This window comes from Tamandua tetradactyla, chromosome 1 (genome assembly GCF_023851605.1).
Source record: "Tamandua tetradactyla isolate mTamTet1 chromosome 1, mTamTet1.pri, whole genome shotgun sequence".
Lineage (NCBI taxonomy): Eukaryota > Metazoa > Chordata > Mammalia > Pilosa > Myrmecophagidae > Tamandua > Tamandua tetradactyla.
Window position 1 is genome coordinate 196,564,738 of NC_135327.1, and position 22,357 is coordinate 196,587,094.

At 35.5% G+C, this 22,357-nt stretch overlaps 1 protein-coding gene across 21 annotated transcripts in view; it reads right to left on the reverse strand.

The window, feature by feature from the left end:
• KMT2C (lysine methyltransferase 2C) overlaps positions 1–22,357 on the reverse strand; it is a 447,454-nt gene that overhangs the window by 13,189 nt on the left and 411,908 nt on the right. For 14 of the 21 annotated variants that reach the window (XM_077150489.1, XM_077150472.1, XM_077150479.1 and 11 more), the window contains 12 exons: positions 18,292–18,501; positions 17,432–17,596; positions 15,872–16,013; positions 15,576–15,723; positions 11,418–11,596; positions 11,158–11,294; positions 10,019–10,268; positions 8,202–8,341; positions 5,058–5,165; positions 2,480–3,599; positions 1,445–1,581; positions 122–264 (listed from right to left, as the gene is read on the reverse strand). In XM_077150489.1, the coding sequence (XP_077006604.1) occupies positions 122–264; positions 1,445–1,581; positions 2,480–3,599; positions 5,058–5,165; positions 8,202–8,341; positions 10,019–10,268; positions 11,158–11,294; positions 11,418–11,596; positions 15,576–15,723; positions 15,872–16,013; positions 17,432–17,596; positions 18,292–18,501 (2,879 nt within the window). The remainder of the gene's footprint in view (positions 1–121; positions 265–1,444; positions 1,582–2,479; positions 3,600–5,057; positions 5,166–8,201; positions 8,342–10,018; positions 10,269–11,157; positions 11,295–11,417; positions 11,597–15,575; positions 15,724–15,871; positions 16,014–17,431; positions 17,597–18,291; positions 18,502–22,357) is intronic. The other 7 variants (XM_077150629.1, XM_077150610.1, XM_077150644.1 and 4 more) reach the window with 5 other exon arrangements.

Genomic DNA, 22,357 nt, shown 5'->3' on the forward strand with positions numbered 1-22,357 from the left:
CACATACACAGCCAAAGACAACAGGGTTTGTAAGCAGCAGACAAATCAAGCACAAAAAAAAAAAAACCACTAATAAGCCTAGAAACCCTGGGCTGTACTATGTGAAGTTAAAACAAAATACCTTAACACAAACCTCTTGACATGGGTACTCATTTTAGGTTCAGATCGGGCACAACCCGTGGGGTTAACGGCAAGAGGAAGTTCCATGAGAGGATTTCGGCCATATCGGAAGGTATAGTTTTCACATGCTTCAACCCCAGGTAGCTGAAAAGAAGCAAAACAGACAAAAAGTTCATTCATTCGATCAAGACTACTGACAGCCTTGAGGTGACCAAAGGATGGCTAAAGTCAAATTTTTATGGAAATGACTTGTAAACATTTTCCTGATTTAAAAAATGGTCTTTTACCCATGTTAATATAATTAGCTTGCCCTTAGAGACATCTGATTACGCCAATTCAACTTTAAAGCAGAACTCAGAAAATATTCCTTGAAGAAAAACCTTAACTCATACAACAAGCCCACCCCAACCAATGCCTGCCCAATGCCTATGTGATCTTAGGATCTGATTATTTCAACATTCATAAACATGGGGAATGTAGTAATTCACAACTTAGTTCTTTTACCTGGGTACATAGCTTAAAATCATTTATATGATTTACTTTCATGATCTTTCAAATTAGAAAAAGATATGATGCAGTTATCACTATGAATGCCTTGGAAGTTTAGGTGGTAGCATAAGGTTTACTTGTAAAATAATTTTATTTAAAGGACTTTTCCATAAAAGATACTATAATCATTTAGGTAGGATTATGTCAAGGAAGTAATTGGCATATTATTTAGTGGCTTTAGGGTGTTCACTGCTCCTCCAAATAAAATACATAATTTTTTGTTCTTGAAAACACTGCCTTTATAATCATGTAATTTTTCAAAAGTATTGTCTGCATACAGTTTAATTAGATCCCTTTCCACACATGCTTGTAACCTTTTATGGAAAGACATGCCAGAGAAAATATGAGTACTCCTCAATCCAACTGAATTTTGGTGACTGCCCTGGAAAGAGGACAGGAAAATGGCCATACACACTCAATAATCAGGAACAGGCATGCTAACATTCATCAGTGCATGAGAACTTTAGAAAGTAAAAGGGGAGAGGAGATTCCCATTAGTCCAGCAAAACAAGAAGACAAAATACTACTGGTGCCATTCACCCCTGCTAATCTTCAACCCTGCAGAGAACCTAAAGTTTGCTAACCACCGCACAGAGTGAACATTTATTGCACTCTCCCAATTAATTGGGTATTGTTTGTTTTCTTTAAGAAAGACAGGGTTTAATCCATAGACAAATTCACTACCTGAAAAGTATCATGAATACTACAATATTAATAAAGTAGTCACAATGAGAAAAAAGCAATTTCAATGTTAAATCTTGATCAAAGCACTCACTGATTCGGCTATTCGGGCTACTGCAGAGACTGTCAAGCCAAACAGATCTTCTCCTTTTAAATATGCTGGAAAAAGCTGGAGCATTTCAGATTTTCTTCTTACACATGCCACAGGTTCCAAAATTTTATCCCAAACACCTACATATGGACAAGAAATAAATTTTTTGACAAACTTGCTCTTAGCTAAGCAGAGCTAACAGGATGCACTATAAAACAAGAGAAAAACAAAGAATAAGCACTTACAAAGACTTACCAATTTCCAAATAAAATCATCTGGGTAGTACTCTAACTAGCTTGGTAATATGTGCCTATTAAATGGCAGTAATATATTTTAAAGACTTATGAAGATTGTGGGAAAAGAATGTTACATTAGGAAATTAAACATTAAAAGTGCAAAAGGAAGTTTAACTGAAAATTCAAGCAAGTAGTTCATTTTTATATGGGTCATATGTTGGATTTTGAAATGATTATTAACATCTATTAATTTTGAAGTCATTATTAATATCTATTAATTTGTTCCTTTCCTCCCAGATTAAAATAAAAATATGAAATTGGTATTTCCTTTGGAATTATCTTTCAAGTATTTTATACATTTAAAAAAAAACGGTTAAACTTAAATAAACTACTTCCCAGTACCTTTCACCTTTTCTAAATCAATAAAAATGACTATCCAGGCATAACTTTGGAGGTCAAAATTAAATGTCTCCTCTCCAGCTCCAAAATTATTTAAAATTTGATGCTCTTGAGATCAGACAATGTACACAATATCCTTTATACATGCCTTCTAGAAACTAGCATTAAGAACAAGAAGGGCCCCAAAGTAAATGATGGGCAATTGTGATCTACATATTATTCTGATTTATTTTACATACGCTATATCTGAATATATATGGACCTGATTTATTTCTTAGAATAAGTCACACAAGTGTTTAGAAAATGAAAAGTCCACATCTCTTATAAAATATTAAATGAACATGGAAATATTGACATAAAACATTCATTACACCAGAGTGACTAGCTCTGCAGAGGCTCTTACCTTTAGGAGAAGTGTCACTTAAGACCAGGTCTTCATGGCCTTGTTCCACAATCCTGATCACGAACACGGGACGTCCATCTTTCTCCTCAATGGAGCACAGATAGCAACAGCGCCTATTGGCATAGCGTGTGCTCCAGTATAACCGGCTGGCTTCATAACCAACAGGGAAGAGTGCTTTAGGAGAATGGAATGCTTGCATCTGTTGTGGAAGCAGCTGGCCAATTGTATGGAAGATGAGACTTCCAACACGAAAAGTATGATCACGTTCTCCTCGTTGCACAATGCTAGCAATCTGTCGCACCTCATCACGTTGAACATAGACCCGCCTGAAGACTGCAAAGTAACTTAACTCCTGCTCATGAATTCCCTTTGGTTTGTGCATGGGACAAAGCATAGTTTTGTCCTTAAAAAACATGCATTGTGCTTTAATGGCGCAAGTAAAGTGATAAATGTTGGTGCATCGAAATCTGTGACATCCACTGGTAGCACCCATTTTGTGACAGAAGACACATTTCATTTGTAGGCCTCTCCTCAGTGCTAGTTCCACATTTATTAAAGCACCAGCCTGGGTCTCATAGACCTCTGTGGACCACAGGGCACAATTCAAGTGGACCCACAGATCTAAGTCAAGGTTGAGTAGCCTTGCCGGTCCATCTGTCAATCCATCACCTTCTTCATGACAAAAGCAACACTTCCTATAATCCTTGGGCACAGGATCAGGTTTAAGGGAAGTACCCAATTTCTTTAGAAATTCATCTATTTCATCCTCACAGGGTGGCTTGAATGTCCCCTTGGGGATTACAATATGAATGCTCCATTTCTTCCATTTCATTCCTCTCCACTTTTTATTTAAAGGCCTACAATCATCAAACCCACCATGAACAGTTCTTAGCCGAGGCTTTAACTTGACTGTTACTTTAAGTTCATCTGGTTTTGCCTCTACTTTGGCTGCTTCGAAAGCAGGAGGAAAAGTGATGGGAGGTGAAGCAGGTGGAGAAACTTTTTCCTGAAGCTGTGGGAGACAATGCACATCTAAAGTGGAAATGTTGTTATTGTACTGATGAAACGCTTTGGAAGGCATCTCTTTTACTGGTGACTGTGGCAACGAAGGAATGGATTCCTGGGTAATAAAAAGAAACCATGTAAAAACAGAAATTCATAATTCTTAAAACCAATTTTCATTAAAGCAAGAGAGCCACATGCAATCTTAAGGACTTAAAAGAATGAGTGACTCTAGAGGGTAGGGTCAATAAATAAGTAGTGAGTCTTCATGCATAGTAGAGGTTAATATCAGATATCAAAGATGTTTAAGTATTGACAGAGAGAACTGATCAAAGCGGAATGACTGTGGGTAGATTCTTTCCATGCTCTTTTTCACAAAGCCAGAATACTATATTCTGCTTTCAAACTTTTGTGGGACCTGATCTTTCTAACTATATAATAATGGCAGAAAAATCAATCAGATGAGCTAGTTATTTTGACTTAAACAGTGGAACAGTATTTTCTGTTAAATAAGAATTTTGGAATATAATCTCCTACAAGCTTATCCCCACGCTATGAAATTCCCATCTATTACTTAAGGCTTAATTATTGGCATAAATATGACAGAGGGGGAGAGAGTCTCCTGTCTGAAAACAAATCATATTTAACTATTTGAGGTTCCTCAGTTACAATCTAGTTGCTAAAAGAGGTGGGTTGATAGAAAAGCGCTAAAAGTTCTCTTTAGGTACAGGATATCATAAACTAATAAACATTAAATCCACAGAATATCACTCTTCTTATGCTCCCCTAACACACAAAAATATCTGAAAAAAACATACCTCATATAAAACCCAAATCTGAGCAGAAATTGCATACCAACTTAAGTAAACTGTCTGGTCAAAATACAACTCCTTCCATCATATAACAAATCAGACAGTTTAACTTAGACTCTAGATTTATCTGGCACATGGCTTAGATACTATTACATTGGAGACCATTGTCTGTTAAAAAACTAGAATCTCCAGAACACTCTTTTGAGAAAGAAATGCTACAGCAATAATTGGAGAGTGAATATATTACTGTATAAGAAAAAAATTCCTTCAAAACATATGATCAAAAACTGTATTGCCACGTATTTAGATACACATAAACTGCTCAAAATCAAGTAGCCCTTTCCCACCATTGTATAAAGCAAAACACTTTCCCTCAAATTGCATGAATAGATTTAAATTTTGTTTTTGAATAGGTTTTTTCCTACTGTGACAAGAACAGAAAAAATAATTTAATATTAAAAAAGATTAATTTATTTGTAATTAGTAAAATTAAAGATTTTAGTGTTAGTATTCTGAGCTTTTAAAATATAGTTTAAATCTGCCTACTGTTTTCAAGTAAATTAAACACATTTAATTTGAAATAGCAACAAAGATCAAATATTTTTAAAACCTTTTTTTATCAAACTGATTACCATTTGCTTAGGATTTCTACACACAAAGTTCTGTGAAGGTAGGGGAATATATCAGTTTTATTCACTAATGTACACCCAGCGCATGTAAGTGATTCATTTACTGTTGACTGAATTAGGATTTTCCTTATTTACCTTGTTTTCTAAGGTTTTTGCTTGTACAGCTGATGAATGAAGAATAAAGCAATTATTACTGCAAAAGACAACATCCTTCTCCATTCTATTTGAGCTTTCTCGGGAATCCTGAAAATCGAAGAGAAACGTGGTGATTTCAACAAGTGTAAATGTAATAAATACAGAATTTATATACTGTTGATTTTTATGTTATATTCAAAAGTGACAGTAAAAAGTTAATTATGACCATATTTAGCATATAATAATTTAGATACGGAGAAGTAAATTTACAAAAACAAACTTTACTGTCTACATTTTACTCTATGCTGAGTGAAATAAGCCAGGCACAAAAGGATAAATACTGTATGATTCCACTTTTATGACCATGGTAAAGGTAAAAACCAGAGGCTTACAATACAGAATATAGGGGACTTAGAGATAAAGAGAAGCCAGATATAGATAAATGGTTAGATAATGAGGTTGAACTCCAATGTAAGGGAATAGATAGAAGTGAAGGCAGTTCTCTAATGGATCTATAAGTAATATAACCATATTGAAGATGAAAAGATTGAAAGGGGTTGTATAAACCTATGTGCTCCAATGATTAACACTAGAAATATAAATTAGTCCTTGCAAGAACTTCTTCAAAGGTATGATTAGTGTACAAAAAGTGTTAAGTCCAGGGTACAGGGGGAAAACTGCTATTGTATGCTTTGGGCTTTGTTTAAGAGGAAAACATCAGCACTACCACAGCAATAGCAGAAGTAAATAATGGGACAGGGACAAGAGTTAAGAGGACGTTTAGATTTCCTATTTGGTAAGGGTATGCTTATTGGATATCTTTCTCTTGATAACAATGAAATTATCTAAAATTGATACTGTTAGATGGACTGTGGACTTAGGGCACTATACATGATGCCTAATGAATGCAGGTGGCTGAAGAATGCACTGACTGACAAGTAGATTGGCAAAAAATGGTGTATATATATGATCGAACATTGCTGTGCTACTAGAAAAAGGAACGAAGTTGTGAGGCATTCAACGATGTGAATGAACATGTGAACGCGAGGCAATATAAGTCAGAAATTGAAGAACAATTATGGTATGCTTTAGAAAATGCTTATAGAAAACAGAGGCCTAGAGTCTAAGCTTTTATAGCAGACACATTTAGTTCAGAGTGGTAATTATTAATTTTTGAATTAGTTATTATTATTTCTGGATTCTGAGAGGCTGTTTTATATATTTAGAGATAAGAATGAAGCCAATCAGGTTTGGGTAAAAGTAATTCAGAACACAGGAATAAGGAAGACACTGCCTATATTGTGGAACCACACATACTCTGAGACCAAAGGAAGAAAGGTTTATTTGGTTTGGAAACTAAATTTTCTGTAGCATGTAATCTAACTCAACCTTTCTGTACAGCTCATTTGAACAACTGAAACACAGGGAGCCCAGAATAAGAAAGAGGTCCTTTAATCCCGTATAGCTTAATGTAATGCCTGGATACATCCTAGAGTATATTAAGCAGAAAATCAAAAGTATTGGCAGAGTCCTCTGAGGGATAGGAGAAAAAATATTTAACTACTAAACTTTATTATCAGGGAATCCCCTGATGGTAATTTAGAGACACCCAAATCAATAGGCCAAGCCCTTGATCTTGAGGCTTACTCCTGTGAAGCTTACGCAGGTAGTGGAGAAGCTTAGCCTACCTATAGGTATGCCTGAGAGTTACTTCTAGAGGACCTCTTTTGTTGCTCAGATGTGGCCTCACTCTCTCTAAGCCCAACTCTGCAAGTGAAACCATTGCTCTCCCTCCTATGTGGGAAATGACATCCAGGGGTGAAAGTCTCCCTGGTGGCATGGGAGATGACTCCCAGGGATGAGTCCGGCCCTGGCACCACGAGATCAACAATTTCATCCTGACCAAAAGGGGGAAAAGAAGTGCAACAAATAAGGTATCAGTGGCAGAGAGAGTTCAAAAAGAGTCAAGAGGTTACTCTGGAGATTGCTCTTAGGCAAGCCAAACCCCAACCAGGACCATTCCAGCCAATCCTAAAGAACACCTAGGAAAATATATATGATTCCACAAGGGTTCCATGCACTAGAGTAACTTTCCAGAAATGTACAACCTCCAGAGGGGTCCTGGACCAGGTATGTCCTGAAACCTAGAGGGCGCAGCCTCTCTAGAACATCAAATAGTTTCATCTCCTTACCCCCTATTAGGGACAGACCCTTCCAGCATGAAAAAGTTAGCATGGCCATAGCCCAAACACCCCTAAAGAGATGGACAGAAAGATCAAAGGTGATAGTGGAGTTATACAGAGGTTAGGGTTTAACAAATGAATATGATTGCTGAATCATTAAACTGATAGGTCTTTTAGTCTCTAGGACCTTAGAGCAGCTAGAAGTAAAAACCTAAAATTGTGGAATTGTAACCCATGCCAAACTCTGAAATATGTTCTACACCTAACTGTGGTGCTGTGATATGAAATTTATTGCTTTTTTGTACATATATTATTTTTCACAAAAAAAAGAAAAAAAAAGTCAATTGTGATGATAAAACTAATATTTATGCCTTCTAGCCTCCTATAATCTGGAGCAGCTAGAAGGAAAAATCTGAGAGAATCGTATGGTAGCCCATGACAAACTCTGGGATCTGTTCTATAACTACTTGTTGAAGAGTCCTTTGAAAACTATTGCTTTGTTTATTTTTATATTATATTACACAATAAAAAAGTTAAAAATATATATATGTTTTTTTTAGTTTTTTCTTTTTCTGGAGTGATGCAAATGTTCAAAAAATGATCGTGGTGATGAATACACAACTATATGCTGATACTGTGAGCCAGTTATTGTACACCATATATGGACTGTACATAGTGAAGATTTGCCAATAAAAATATATTTAAAAAATATATACATATATATATATGGCCTTTGTAACACCGAATTTAACAATCTGTATGGCCTTTGCAATACCAAATTTAACAATCTGTGGTAGTGATTTGGTTTTAAGCCAAGCCAAGCAAAATACATGGTGATGCTAGCTACTCCCCAGAATACTGTATTTTTCTAGCAGAAATGGATGATTTTTTTGAGGAGGAGTGGAGTACTACCAAGGACATTTTATTGGAGGTAGGGGATAGGGTTATAACAGGAAGGTACCTTGTTCACAATGGTCAGATCTTTGAAAGATTTCCGCACACCACTACCAAGAATAACCACTTTACAGTGACAACACCACTGTGGTCTGAGTGCTGATCTTTCTGCAATTCCATGACTAGAATCTTTATATCCAGCAAGACCTAAAAGGTAACAGACTTTTGTTAGTAATCGAAACGGACCAATGAAACAAGAAGGTGCAGACTGTAAAATTATGTTATACTAAACTTAAATTTATAACATGACCCATTATTTTACTTTATTTAATTAATATCAATTTTATCTTCTAAATTATGGTTATGGGGCATTTACTATGTGCACAGCACTGGGGTACAAATAAAGAAAACGTGTCTATCTTCAAAAAGCTGGAAAACCAATACCAGTTTGTAAAAAGTACCTAACAAAATCAAATGATTAAAACACATTAAGATTCAGTCTAAGTGCAAAGGATGTAAAGAAATACTATTTTCACTTGAGGGTTAAGATGATAAAGGAAAGTTTTAAGAAAGATGAAGAAGTATATGCATATGATTTTTAAATAAATGTGATGAGTAGTCAAAGAGGAAGAAGGGAAATTCCAAAGCAAGGCATAAATGTAGACAAAGACCCAGAGAGATTATTATAGCACATGCTCAGAGAAGGCAAAAAAAAGGGAAAAGATATGTCATATAAATCCTGAAACCCAGAGGGACCGGCCTCTCCAAGATTTTCAATTAATTACGCCTTCCTATCCTTTAGTGTCTATACCCCTTCTCAATATGAAGAAGTCAGAAAGGGCCTTGCCCAAGGATACCTATAGATCGGGAGAGGGATCAGGGGAGAAGGAGGAGGTATAACAGAGTGACTAGGATTTAACAGACAAGTATGTCTGCAGAAACAAACTATATTAATATTCCATATAGCCTCCAGTATTTGGGAGCAGCTAGAAGGAAAAATCTGAGACGGTAAAAAGGTATCTGGAATCTGTTCTGTAACTACTTGTTGGAAGTGTGCTTTGAAAATTACTGCTTTCATCTTTCTTTGCTTTGTATATACGTAATATTTTACAATAAAAAAATGTTAAAAAAAAAAAAAAAGGTAAAAAGGAGCCGAAAGAAAATGAGTGTGACAAAGGCAGCTAGACGTTAAACATTCAAAATGCAAAACAGGCAACTTTCAAAGATAATTCAAAGATTAGAACTGATAAACCACTAGATTCTAGTAAACTGACAGAAACAAGATCACTAGGAAAGTGATGAGTGACTTGGGTATGGAGAAAAAGCAAGGACAACGACTGAAACCACTCATAAGATTTCTAATGAGACAGGAAGGAAAACTTCATCATGGCCAGTCAAAGGAAGTTTTTCTATTTCTTAGAGATAGGGAAGACATGAGCATATCTAATGGGAAGAGATGGGTCCTGTGAAGATGATGCAGATGTAAAATAGTAGTTAAGTGATGATAAGAGGGCGTAGGAGAAAAGGAAAACAGGATGCAAATAAAGTTATCAGCTTCATCTGCATGATAGGAAGCAGGCAGAATGTGGGATGTAAGGTTTGGAGGGATGCAGAACAAAAAGGCAAGCAAATCACAGACTTCTAGCAGTGTAGTGCAGATAGCTGGCATTCAAATACTTACTGGTTGACAACACAATATAATACACATCTCAAAGCACAAAAGGTCAAATCACACCATAGAAATACAGAAGGTTAATTTACTAAGGATCACACACCAACATGTTACCTTTTTGTTAAAAAATTAAATTGAGATTTTTAAAGGGAATAGGCTCAACTCTTGAATCAAGAATGAATTTGGGGATTACAAAAAGTAAACTAGCTCACCATTGCTTGTTGGAGGAAATGGTACATTAGGCTGCTTCAGCCGGTAAGAGCTTGCTAATCTGGGAGGGTTTGTAGATCCTGGTGAAGGCCCACGAAGAAGCAAATGTTGTCGATACTCCAAACCTGGGTTTACTCTGTGACTATTGACCAAACCCATGGATGAAACGTCTGGAGCATTACTAACCTCATAGCTGTTAGGAATTCGGACGTGGAGAAGATCGGAAAATGCAGCCACAACACTACTAATGTTCTAAAACAAAATGAAATTACTGTTACCCACCCAGAAGGCAACAGTGAAAAACTGAAGAAAAAGAAATACTTAGGAGAAATGCTATCTGCATAATACATACACTGCAAGAAAAACCAACAATATTAATTACACTTAAAAGGGACTCGGGGGGGGGGGGAGTCTTAATGGACCAATATCCAAATAAAGCTTTCATAAACAGAAATCCTCACAGAGGGAAACCAAATAACACTAAATTATATGATAGGTGTGAAGGATCTAACTACAACGGATGACCTTTGTCAGTTTTAAGGCTAGTCAGAAAGTTTATTTCAAGTGGCTTTTATCCAGTTCCAGGTAAATGTCTGTTCACTGTCCACAAAACTACTCAAGTACCATGCTAGCACGACATTATGCTGATGATCAAAATGCTACATCAACAGACTATCACTTGGTTCTCCAGTGAAATGAGTTCACAGAATTAAGAGTTAAAAAAACAAAACTATCCTCAGCAACTAAGCAATGTTCAATACAAAAAGTTGCTATCTTATAAACTCTTGCTTTTGTGATACCTATATTGTTAAGTTCTTTTCCATTCCCTAGTTTTCCATAGTGCTATAAGAATTATGAAAAGAAAGGCTTCTCTTCCTAAAGAACTCTCAAAAGTGTATTTCCTCTAATTAAAAATGAGAACTCTTTAACCCATTTGGCCCTCTTTGCCATAACTTATACTGAGATAAATGTAACGTTTACAGTACTCAACAACAACCTAGATGTCTGAATTGTTCTAATTTGCTCTTTTATCCTCAATGATCTCACTGTACATGTTTCACTGTAAGTCACCTGACACATCTTTAAAAATGGGGACACAAGCTCTAATGGTTAAAAAAAAAAAAGTCATTTAATCTTTTACCTCAGCAGCTGTAGGATGCAAGGTAATTGCTACAGATATTAGACCTGATCTGGGACCATTTGAGGATGAACCAAAAGGTGAAGCGAAAAATAAAGTGCCTGGCTCAGTTTTGATGTCATTTCTTCTAGAGTCTGAACCTTAAAAAAAGAAAAAGAAAGAGAGAAACAATTGAGTGTGAATGGCTTTTCAAAATCAAAATATTTACATCAGTAAACCATCATATTGTAAAGAAAAATAATAAAGCTAAGTATTTTCCTCACTTTTCCCAGTATTGCTAGGAAGAATTGGAATGATTGGGGATGGCACAGGTTCTGGAGGCTCCTCTTTGACTAATGACAAATCTGGGTATCTGCTTACTTCCAAGCCAACCACACTTTCAGGAGAAGATGAGGGAACAAAACTGTCAGGAGTGTCCCGTTCACCACAGTGATCTTGTATCCTGAAAGAAAAATAAAAACATTAAAGTATGGAAATCCACCTTGGGGGCCTCCAATGCCAAACCTATTTATATCTGTGAGTATGAGAGTGGCTTTACTTTGGACAACAGCAATAACATAAATGGCAAATGAATCAGTTCAAGGTCAGAGAGGGAATCTTTAAAAAATATATAACAGCACTGAAATAGATATCTGAATGTTGCTAAAAGGGAAAATGTTAGCTTATGTATTTCGTAACAGAATAACATTAAAAAAAATGAAACAAAACTTGGAGATTTTTATTCTGCCATATTTGACTCAGGAAGTAAGAAAAAATGGTTGTAATAATTTTATTTTGATATTGACAAATGGTTTATTGTTGAAAATATGTAAGAATTATGTTTTACCTGTAATGTAATTTATATGCTATGCTTTCTTCTGACCAAAACTTTAGCATCAGAGTTTAATGATCTGCCTGAGAAGGAAGATGTTCAGATTATAACATAACATAGAAAGGATGAACACCAAAACCTGTGCAAAATTAGATCACTAGATAGGTCAAGCCTACTTAAAATTAGGCCTAAGAATCATCCCCAAGAGAACCTCTTTTGTTGCTCAGATGTGGCCTCTCTCACCAGCCAATGTAAACAAGCAAATTCACCACCCTCCCCCTGTCTAATAGGACATAACTTCAGGGGTGTGGACTTTCCTGGCAACGTGGGACAGAAATCCTAGAACGAGCTGAGACTCAGCATCAAGGGATTGAGAAAACCCCTAGAATGAGCTGAGCCTCAGCATCAGGGGATTATGAAAACCTTCTCGACCAAAAGGCAAAAGGGGGAAGAGTGAAATGAGACAAAATAAGGTGTCAGTGGCTGAGAGATTCCAAACAGAGCTGAGAGGTTATTCTGGAGGTTATTCTTATGCATTAAATAGAAAGCACCTTGTTAGTCAAGATGTAGAAGAGAGGCTGGAAGGAACTGCCTGAAAATGTGGAGCTGCGTTCCAGTAACCACGTTTCTTGTAGATGATTGTTAATGATATATCTTTCACAATGTGACTGTGTGATTGTGAAAACCTTGTGTCTGACGCTCCTTTTATCTACCTTATCAACAGACGAGTAAAACATATGGAATAAAGATGAATAATGGGGGGAACAATGTTAAAATAATTTTAGAGGGAAATGCTGGTGATCGGTGAGGGGGAGGGACGGTATGGTATGTATGAATTTTTTTCTGTTTTCTTTTCCTGGATAGATGCAAATGTTCCAAGAAATGATTATGATGGTGAATATGCAACTACGTGATGATATTGTGAATTACTGATTATATACGTAGAACGGAATGATAAAAAATTATGAATGCTTGCATTTGGTGGTTTTTTTTTGGTATTAAAAAAAGAGAAAAAAAATTAGATTACTAGAACTACAGAACATTTCTGTAGCCTGAAAAAAGAGAGTAATAAACCACACATTTGACTGCTGTACCTGTATATCATTTACTTCTATTAACAGACATGGGCAGCTGAAAGCACAGATATCCTATTGCTGTTTCTTATAGTGGCAAGATAGGAAGAAACTTGGTCATTATGGTTCCAAAGGAACTCTCCCTTTCTTAACTAATTTAGGGGCAAAAAAGAGACTGGTCCCTCCTGTCTAGTCTAGCGACTTAGGGTTAACCAAAGCAAATGTGATTTGAGTTCACGTGTAGCCTCAAGTAAAAAGCTACAGAATAACCCCTTGAATCTGCTGTCTTCCACTTCTTGACCAGAATAGATACTGTCACAGCGAAGGAAAGTGTGAGAAGCAGTATTACTAGCGAACCTAAGAAAGTACTATAGACAGAGTCCCTGTGACATCCAGGAGTGGAGCAGATGCCTACCCTAGGTCACTTAACGGTGCAAATCTACCTACTAGGCTACCTCCCACAGCTGCTGAAATGGGGTCCTGCTCCTTATTTTTAAATTTGGAAATTTCTAGCAGTGAGGTACAGGAGAAAGAAAGGAGATAAAGATTTAAAACTGGGAAAACTACTTCTCCTCTTGATCCAGTTTTCTCATTAATAAAATAAGGGACTTAGACTAAAAGAATGTCTTATCAAATAGAGGACACAAGAAATTTTCCAAGGAAGGGAAAATAATTTGAGGAAGAATGTAAATAATTCCTTAAATATGACTAATTGGGTAGTGATTGTCTACTAAGGGAATCTGATTCTCCCAGATGAGTAAGGACAAAGATTTCATACAAAGATGTTACAAAACCTGGAGAGGATAGTCCTTAAATTCTCCTCCACAATGGCATTCTTTAACATTTGTGACTACTGCTGTTTTATTTTAGACATCTATAAACATAATTAAACCAAATAAATCACATTAACAGCTTATAAAGGATAATGATCTTTGAAATATTTCATGAGATTTTCCACTGCCTTAGTGTTTATTTATTAACATTTATTGAACTTCTTACATTATGAAATAAAAAACAAATTGTTTGTATGTTAAGAATGTATATACTTGCATGTTATTTTATCAATAAAAATTTAAAAAACACAAATTATTAATATTAAGAATGCTTTATAAAATTCACATTCTGTGTACAAATTTAAAAATGTTTTGCATGAGGAAGAACAAAGGAATATCAATAATGCAAGGTGTTGAAAATAGATGATAATTAATATTTTAAAACTTTAACTTATGTGTGAGACTAAAGCAAAAAATATTTATTTGGTACAAAATCTATATTTTGACTAGTGCATTTCCTAATATAACTTATGTGGACAGCTTAATTGAACACCATAACTACATGGAACCTTGAGCAGGGCATGAGATTTTATAGGTTTGTCCAGAGTGATGCCTCGATAAATCCCAGAAGGATTTGAACAGTGAATAAAAAAGTATTTGCAAAGTCCCCTTGGGGGAACGGTGAGAAAGGGGGAAAATTCAACTTCCCCAAGGGAAGAATTCTTGATATTCTCACAAGCAGTGTGGACAACTAAAGCAATAGGCTGAGCTCCCAATCTTGGGGTTTGTTAATATGAAACTTAACCCTGCAAAGGATAGGCTAAGCCTACTTAAAACTAAGCCTAAGAGCCCCCCCAAGAGAACCTCTTTTGTTGCTCAGATGTGCTCTTTCTCTCAGCCAACATGACAAGCCAACTCACTGCCTCTCCCCCTGTCTACATGGGACATGACTCCCAGGGGTGTGGACCTTCCTGGCAACATGGGACAGAAATCCTAGAATAAGCTGGGACTCAGCATTAAGGGACTGAGAAAACCTTCTCGACCAAAAGGGGGAAAAGTGAAATGAGACAAAATAAAGTGTCAATGGCTGAGAGATTCCAAACAGAGTCCAGAGGTTATCCTGGAGGTTATTCTTACACATTAAATAGATATCACCTTTTTAGTTAAGGTGTAACAGAGAGGCTGGAAGGAAGTGCTTGAAAATGTAGAGTTGTGTTCCAGTAGTCATGTTTCTTGAAGATGATTATATTATGATATAGCTTTTGCAATGTGACTGTGTGATTGTGAAAACCTGATGCTTCTTTTATCTACCTTATGGACAGATGAGTAAAACATATGGATTAAGGGGAACAAATGTTAAAATAAATTTAGTAGATTGAAATGCTAGTGATCAATGAAAGGGAGGGGTAAGGGGTATGGTATATATGAATTTTTTTTTCTGATTTCTTTTTATTCCTTTTTCTGAACTGATACAAATATTCTAATAAATGATCATAATGATGAATATACAACTATGTGACAAAAAAGAATGCTCACATTGTATGCTGATTGATTTTATTAATAAAAATTTAAAAAGCTAAAGCAGATTAGATGACTCAGTAAAAACCATAAAACAAGAAAAAAACAACTTCACATTCTGAAAAATATTATGCATCAATATTTACTCAAATGTTTTAATTTGCTATTCCCACAGATATTGTGTTATTGCCTACAAAAAAATCAATGAAATAACTAAAAAGTACTTGAGAAAAAAGAAACTCCTACCTTAATTCTTCCTGATTGTTATGTGGTGGTGTTGGAAGTGAAGGTGGAACATCAACTGTCTTTGGGCCTTGAGCAATAGCTCTGGCTAACAAGTCATCCTGAGTTCTGAATGGCAGCTGAAATGGTTTAGGTCCCAGCATTTTGGTAACTGGAAAAGCAAAAATACAAAACCATAAATACATTTAGTCAAAATTGATATTTGGGTAGAACTTTACAATTCTATTGCCATTTCAGCATACAACGCTGGCAAAGTCACACTCTTCAGAGTCGTAAAATTTGGAAAGCTATAAGCATACCTTCATGACTCACTAACACTCCGGCTTTTCCAGCAAGCTCTTCAGTTGTTGCAAAACCATTTGCCATCTTCTGACAAGTCATAGGAGGTGGTGTAGGAGGAAGAGAGGCAGGGGGTGTTGGAGGATTACTTAAATTATTCTGCTGCAGGAGACCAAAAAATTTTAATTATATGCTACTGAGCAAATAAGCAATGACCCTGCTAAAACTTTGTTGCTGCACAGTGCATGGAAGCAAGGCTATAGAAATGTGATCAGAATGCATCTTCATTCCTAAATGCATGCCATAAAGAAAAATATACATACAAAGCTAAAAGGCTTTTCACTGGAATAAGTAGTCATAATTTAATGGACACATGATATACATGGTATCCATTAGCATACTTTACCAAGCTTGAATATTTAGCTTTGAAACAAGAAGGAAGTTTTGATTATATCTGGTTCTAGTCTATACAACTCTGTTATTTTGTTGTTATAGCTAGTGAAGGATACATTTTAGACTCAATCAATAAATTGCAAAATGTTCTGAAAATCTCTTTATTAAACGCTCATTTGGATATTCTCCAGTTCTATAAAAAACTTGGGAGTCTAAGGCCCAAAACCTGAATTTGCAACTCACATCCTTGATATTGGAAAAGGATTATTCAAGATTTCTAAAAAAAGAGTAGCTATAATACCAAAATTTCCTAATCATAAACAAATATATTTCCCCTTCAAACTCTCTCTTTGATTAATGTTTGTCACCAATATTTTTCGTTTATTGATTAGTCTCTCTGGGATTACTAGAATCTATCAACAATACCACGCAAATCAAGTGTAAGGTAAAACTGCAAATCTTGCAAAGATAGAGGATTTCATGAAGACAATGAAGTGATGTTGGAAAACTCAGCTTGCATCACAAGAAAGGCATTTTTAACAAGAGTTTGGGCAGATTCTTATAGAAGAGAAAAGCCAATGAGGATAATAACAAAGCATCAAAAGAGAATGATTTTAATCTTAAAGTAAGAAGAGAAGTCCTCAGAAAACTGATAATACCCTCAATTATTACTGCAAAAATGATTCTTTTTATGTAAGGAAGAAGTAAAGAATATCATATGATGCTATCATACAATTCTTGTTAGAAAAATACCAAAAGAAACTTAATTCAGTTTGCTATTATTTTAATAGCCTTAGAATTAGTGCATAGTTATAAGTACCTAAATTGTTAGGTAAAATAATTTAAAATTCTTCAAATTTCATTTTTCAGGGTAAAATTCTAACCGTGTTTCTTATCACTCTTTACTAAGAATTTTATTTTAAGTATAAAAGGAAATAAGTATTTCCTCTAACAGAAAATATATAATGGATAGTTTTCACAATTTATACTCCTACTTACAGAAAACTTTCAAACGTTCATGCTACGAACACTACACCAAGTAAAATTTTAAACTTGCAGTTGAACCTGAGTTCTAACAAAACTTGGAAGATTAGATGCAAACTAGATGCAAAAACAAGATAAGCTCTACCACTTTTGATATGGTATCCAAAGATGAAGCAAGGTAACATCTTGGCAAAGAAACATACCTTGTAGATCAATTGAGAATAGTAATCCGAAACCCCTTCAAGGGTAGCACTGCCAAAAGTTCCTAGAAGTCGATTTCCACTATTAAATTGGCCACTGCCATAAGGAAGAAAGTGCGCAAAATTCACTCCAATGATTGGTTCCATTAGAGGGAGCAGAGAGAGCTGCTATCAAAAAACATATTTAAGAGTAATGTACATGGTGAACAAACAAAATAGAGTGTCCCTCAACTTTTCTAAGAACCAAGGCAACTCAAAATCAAATAAGACTTGAGAAAAATAAGAGCTTAAAAATTTTCAAGTATCAAAATGCTGGAATAAGTGAGAGACTACAGAATCTTCGAAACAGACTTAAAAATAAGGTATGTTCTTATCTGCCCTAAAGGGATGCTGCCAGACATCTAATAAGAAAAAAACATTTGATGAGCAAATTGAGGCTAGGTACCACCAACAATTAATGGCTGCTTCCTACCTTTCCATAACAACTTCAAAGGTTTAAGAACAGAGTTTATAGTAACGGAGAGTTAAGCAACTGCATTTCTTTGGTTACAGAGCCACAAGTAATGGGAATAGATTTTTTTTTCTTGGTGCTGAGGCTTCTTTTGAACTTAAGTAAATTTTGACCATCACCTACCAATCCATCCATGTTACTATAATTTTCAGGTATCCATAAGCCTAAGGTGTAATTTTGCTTGGAAATAGGAAATCTATTGGGTTCCTTTTCAAGATGTCTCTTTATCCCTGCCACTCTCTAATTAGGACAAGATCACATAAAGAGAAAGTTTCAGTGCAATAAAGAGTTGAAGAAGCATCTGATTTCTCACTTCTTTGAACTATTAAAGGGGCTGCTACGTATGACTCACCTGTTTCAAGTGGGTAAATGTGTCAGTGTTAGAGTACATAGCTTTTTCCTCTTCATCCTTTTTCCTTTTCTTTGAGCGAGGTGCTGCTTTCTCTCCAGTCCTCTGTGTCCTTTTGCTTCGTTGTTTCTTGATTTCACTTCCTCCATCTGTTTTTGGCAACTGGTTGTTGCCACATCCAAAACCACCTTGCATTTGAGCCCCCAAAGTTTGCTAATGTAATTGGAAAGGTTATAAAATAAGTGAACCATTCATATGTTCTATTTTTTCCATGCTATTCCAGTTCCATTCTATGACTCACATTCCTAACATGGGTACTAAGAGTTAAGGATAAAAGAACAGCTGCATCGGATGGTCTAATTGTTTTTTGAAAATAATTATCCCATTCTTACAAACATTATTCTCAAGTACTGAAGTCACTAAGCTGCAAATCTTGAGGAAAGAGCAGAATAGCTTAAGTATAGCCAGTTCTCCTTTCAGATACAGCATTACTCCCTAAGCCTGGCCATCCTGGGGCCAATGCTCAAGACTTGAGCTCCTTACTCCTCCTTTTGGGAACTGTGGAGAATGGAGTGTTCTTAATTAGATGGTTGTGGTGGTCTCTGCTCAGTCATCTTGGTGAGTTATTTTTTGTTCCCTTTAGGAACAAATAAAATACAAGGTCAGCTGGAACAATTAAATAGGCTCCAAAAAAGCTTTATAGCCTATACAGCTCAGTAGAAAGGAAAAGCTATTCCCAGGGTTCAATAAAAAGAAACAACATTGGTCATTCAAATTTCTCATGATGATATATTTGACTGAAAAATAATAGCTATACTAAAGTCAATGAGAGAGGATCACATAGCAGGTAAATCTTGTATTTGGCTTTATAGTTAAGAAGAAGCAAGAATAAACTAGTCTTTGAAGAGATTTTTAAAGGTAGTACTATCAATGTCTAAAAACACGGGAATACTTTTCAGTCTCCATTATTTCTAAACTTACTATTTCTAACACTTTGAGACAAACAATTATAGTTCCTGAACTTGTATGCATTCTCTATTGAATTTTTGAGCGTTTTGAAAATTCTTGTTTCCAGTTATATCCTAAATAGCCTAGAGCAAAGATTTGCACATTTCTTCTGTAAATGGCCAAATGGTTAACATTTTAGGCTTAGCAGGCAATACACTCTCTGTTGATACGACTCAACTCTTTGGCCCTTGTGTAGCCAAAGCAGCCACAGATAATTCATAAATAAATGAGTATGGCTGTGTTCCAACAAAACATGTTTTTATTCATGGACAATGAAATTCTAAATCCATGTAATTTTGATGTGTCACAAAATTTTATTATCTACAATAGATTTTTTCCCCCACTATTTAAAAATGTAAAAATCATTCTTGGCTCATACAAAAAGGCGGGGGTAGAAAAAGCTGCAGACCCTGGGCTAGATCAGTGGTTCTCAAAGTATAGTCCCTGGAGCAGCAGCCACAGCAAACCTGAGAACCTGTCAGAAATCCAAATTACATGGCCCACCCCAAACCTTCAGAATTAGAAATTCTGGAGGTAAGGAGCCAGAAATATTTTAACATGCCCTCATTTGATTCTGATGAGTCTTGAGAACCAAAGGCCTAGTGCAGTACTTCTCCAAATTTAATACACATACCAACCACCTGGGGATCTTGTTAAGCTAAATATTCTGATGCAGGAGGTCTGGGGTGGAGCATGGGAGTCTGCTGCAGCTCCTAGGTGACTATGCTTCTGGCCCCTATGGACCACAGCCTGAGTACCAAAGGCCTAAGAATTTTTTACTGGCTTTTAAAAATCTAATTACACTTATTAAGTATCAGTCAGGCACCTTAAGTGCTTTAAACACATTATACCTAATCCTCATAATCACCCTAAAAGCAGATATTATTACATTTCAAAAAGAACAGTTTTAAATATAGAAAAGCATAAGATTAAAAAAAAAATCATTTGTAAATCTGCCTGAGATTAAAACATGTAATGTTTATGATCTTTTATCTATGTCTATATACATACATAATCATAGATAAAAGATGTACATATATATTGCTTTGGTTTAAACACAACAGATTACACACTTAGTATTCTTTTTTTTATTTCGGTGGCTGCTTTTTAAAATTTGATATGTGGCTTTTATCCCACACCAGTAATATTTTTACACAGCACAAATTTTAATGGCTACAAAGTATTTCATTATATGGATATATGTCATAGTTTAATCAATAATTCTATAAGCAGATTTAGTTCATTTCTTTCTCTCCTCTATTAGAACATTAGCTCTTCATGTAGCTGCATCTTTGCACATATTAGAATGTCATATTCCTTAGGACAGGAATATGTCCTTAGGACTTATGGCAGGCCATACCATACCATACCATACCATAAATATACTATGTGTATTTTAAGTTAACCCTTACAACATCACTATGAAATAGGAAATATTTTTAACTCTATTCTACAGATGAGGAAACAATTACAGAGAGAGTGACTCGAATAAGTCACACTGCTATGTGAGGTGGAACTTGGATTTAATCAAGGCTGGATGGTTTCAGAGTTTGCACTATTAATTACTATGACATAGCCTCACAAATTGTATATATGGTACTACAACTTTGAAAGTTTTTAAGGCTTGTAAAATCTTAAAAAATGCTTTACCATTACACTAACACTAGCAGGGCATTCCTTTCCTAGTGCCAAATTCTATGGATGAGAAAACAGACTCAGTGGAGAACTGGTTCTATTCAGCTACTGCCACAACAATTTTGCCTTAAATGTGACTAGAAAGTAAATGGATTTCATCATCTGTGCAACAGGGATAATAACTGTTGATCAAATGCTAATGATATGATTAAATGTAATTGACTAAAATGATATCTTAGGGCAAGTGCTCAGCACAGTGCAGTTTCTGAAATATAGGTAAGAAGTAAGTATTCCTATTAACATGGTGTCCCTAAGTAGACCTTGCCACACACTCCCACATGGATATGAGAACATGACAGGGTCCAAACATTTGTACATATACAACTGATATCATACCTTTCTCTATCATAACACCCTTTGTGGTTTTTAACATATAACCACCAATAGGACGAATTTCAGTTCAATACACTGAGTATCTACAATGTGTTAAGTACAAAGGTTATAAAGAGGTTCAAGATGTAGAATATGACTTTAAAGAAACTATTCAAATATTGTTAAATGGTACTATAGAAGCTGCTATGTGAACACAAGGGAAGGGCATCAACACATATGTGAGACTGGCTGAGATGAGAAAGGTATCCTGGAGAGGATGATTGCAGAACTGAGTTTTAAAAGATAAAAAGATGTCGGTCAGATATATAAAAGAAAGGAGAATAGAGGAGGCAGAAAAAGCAGCTGATGGCCATATATGGAAGGGTGGAATAAGAAAGACAATCAGAGGATTCCAAATAGTTCAGTTATCCCAGGGACACAGAATGAAACGGAGGAAGTGGTAAAAGATTGGACTAGACATTTGGTTATATTTACCTGTGAAAATATGACTGAAAAAGCTTAAGCACTAAAATTTATAAAAATTACATAAATCTATCTGGTCAACACTCCCTTTTCACTGAATGGCCAAACAGACAAATAAGAGAAACAAAGAGTAAGCTGATACTTAAAAAGGGATGAGCTTCATTAACAATCTTAAAATTTAAATTAGGACAACCAACTATACCACTCTAGTCCTATTCAAATAAAAAATGAACATGATACAATCCGATCTGAAACACATCATAGGGAAAGTTTCAGGAAAGCACTGTAGCTTTTGAAGGATAAGGAGGCAATATGCCACAAGAGCTTCAAGCAGACCAATTCCTATGACCTAGAAAACCTAGTTTTGGAAACGTCTCAAGGAAGTTAACTGAAATGGGGAGGTTGGGAGGGAATCTTGTAAAAGGGTATTTACAATATAGTTCTTCACACAAATTAAAAAATAAAAGCAAACCCAATGTTTGATAACTGAAGAATAAACAAATTATGGTATACGGATATGATAAAGCCTTCTATAGCTATAAAAATATACTGGTAGAATATTGATACATGG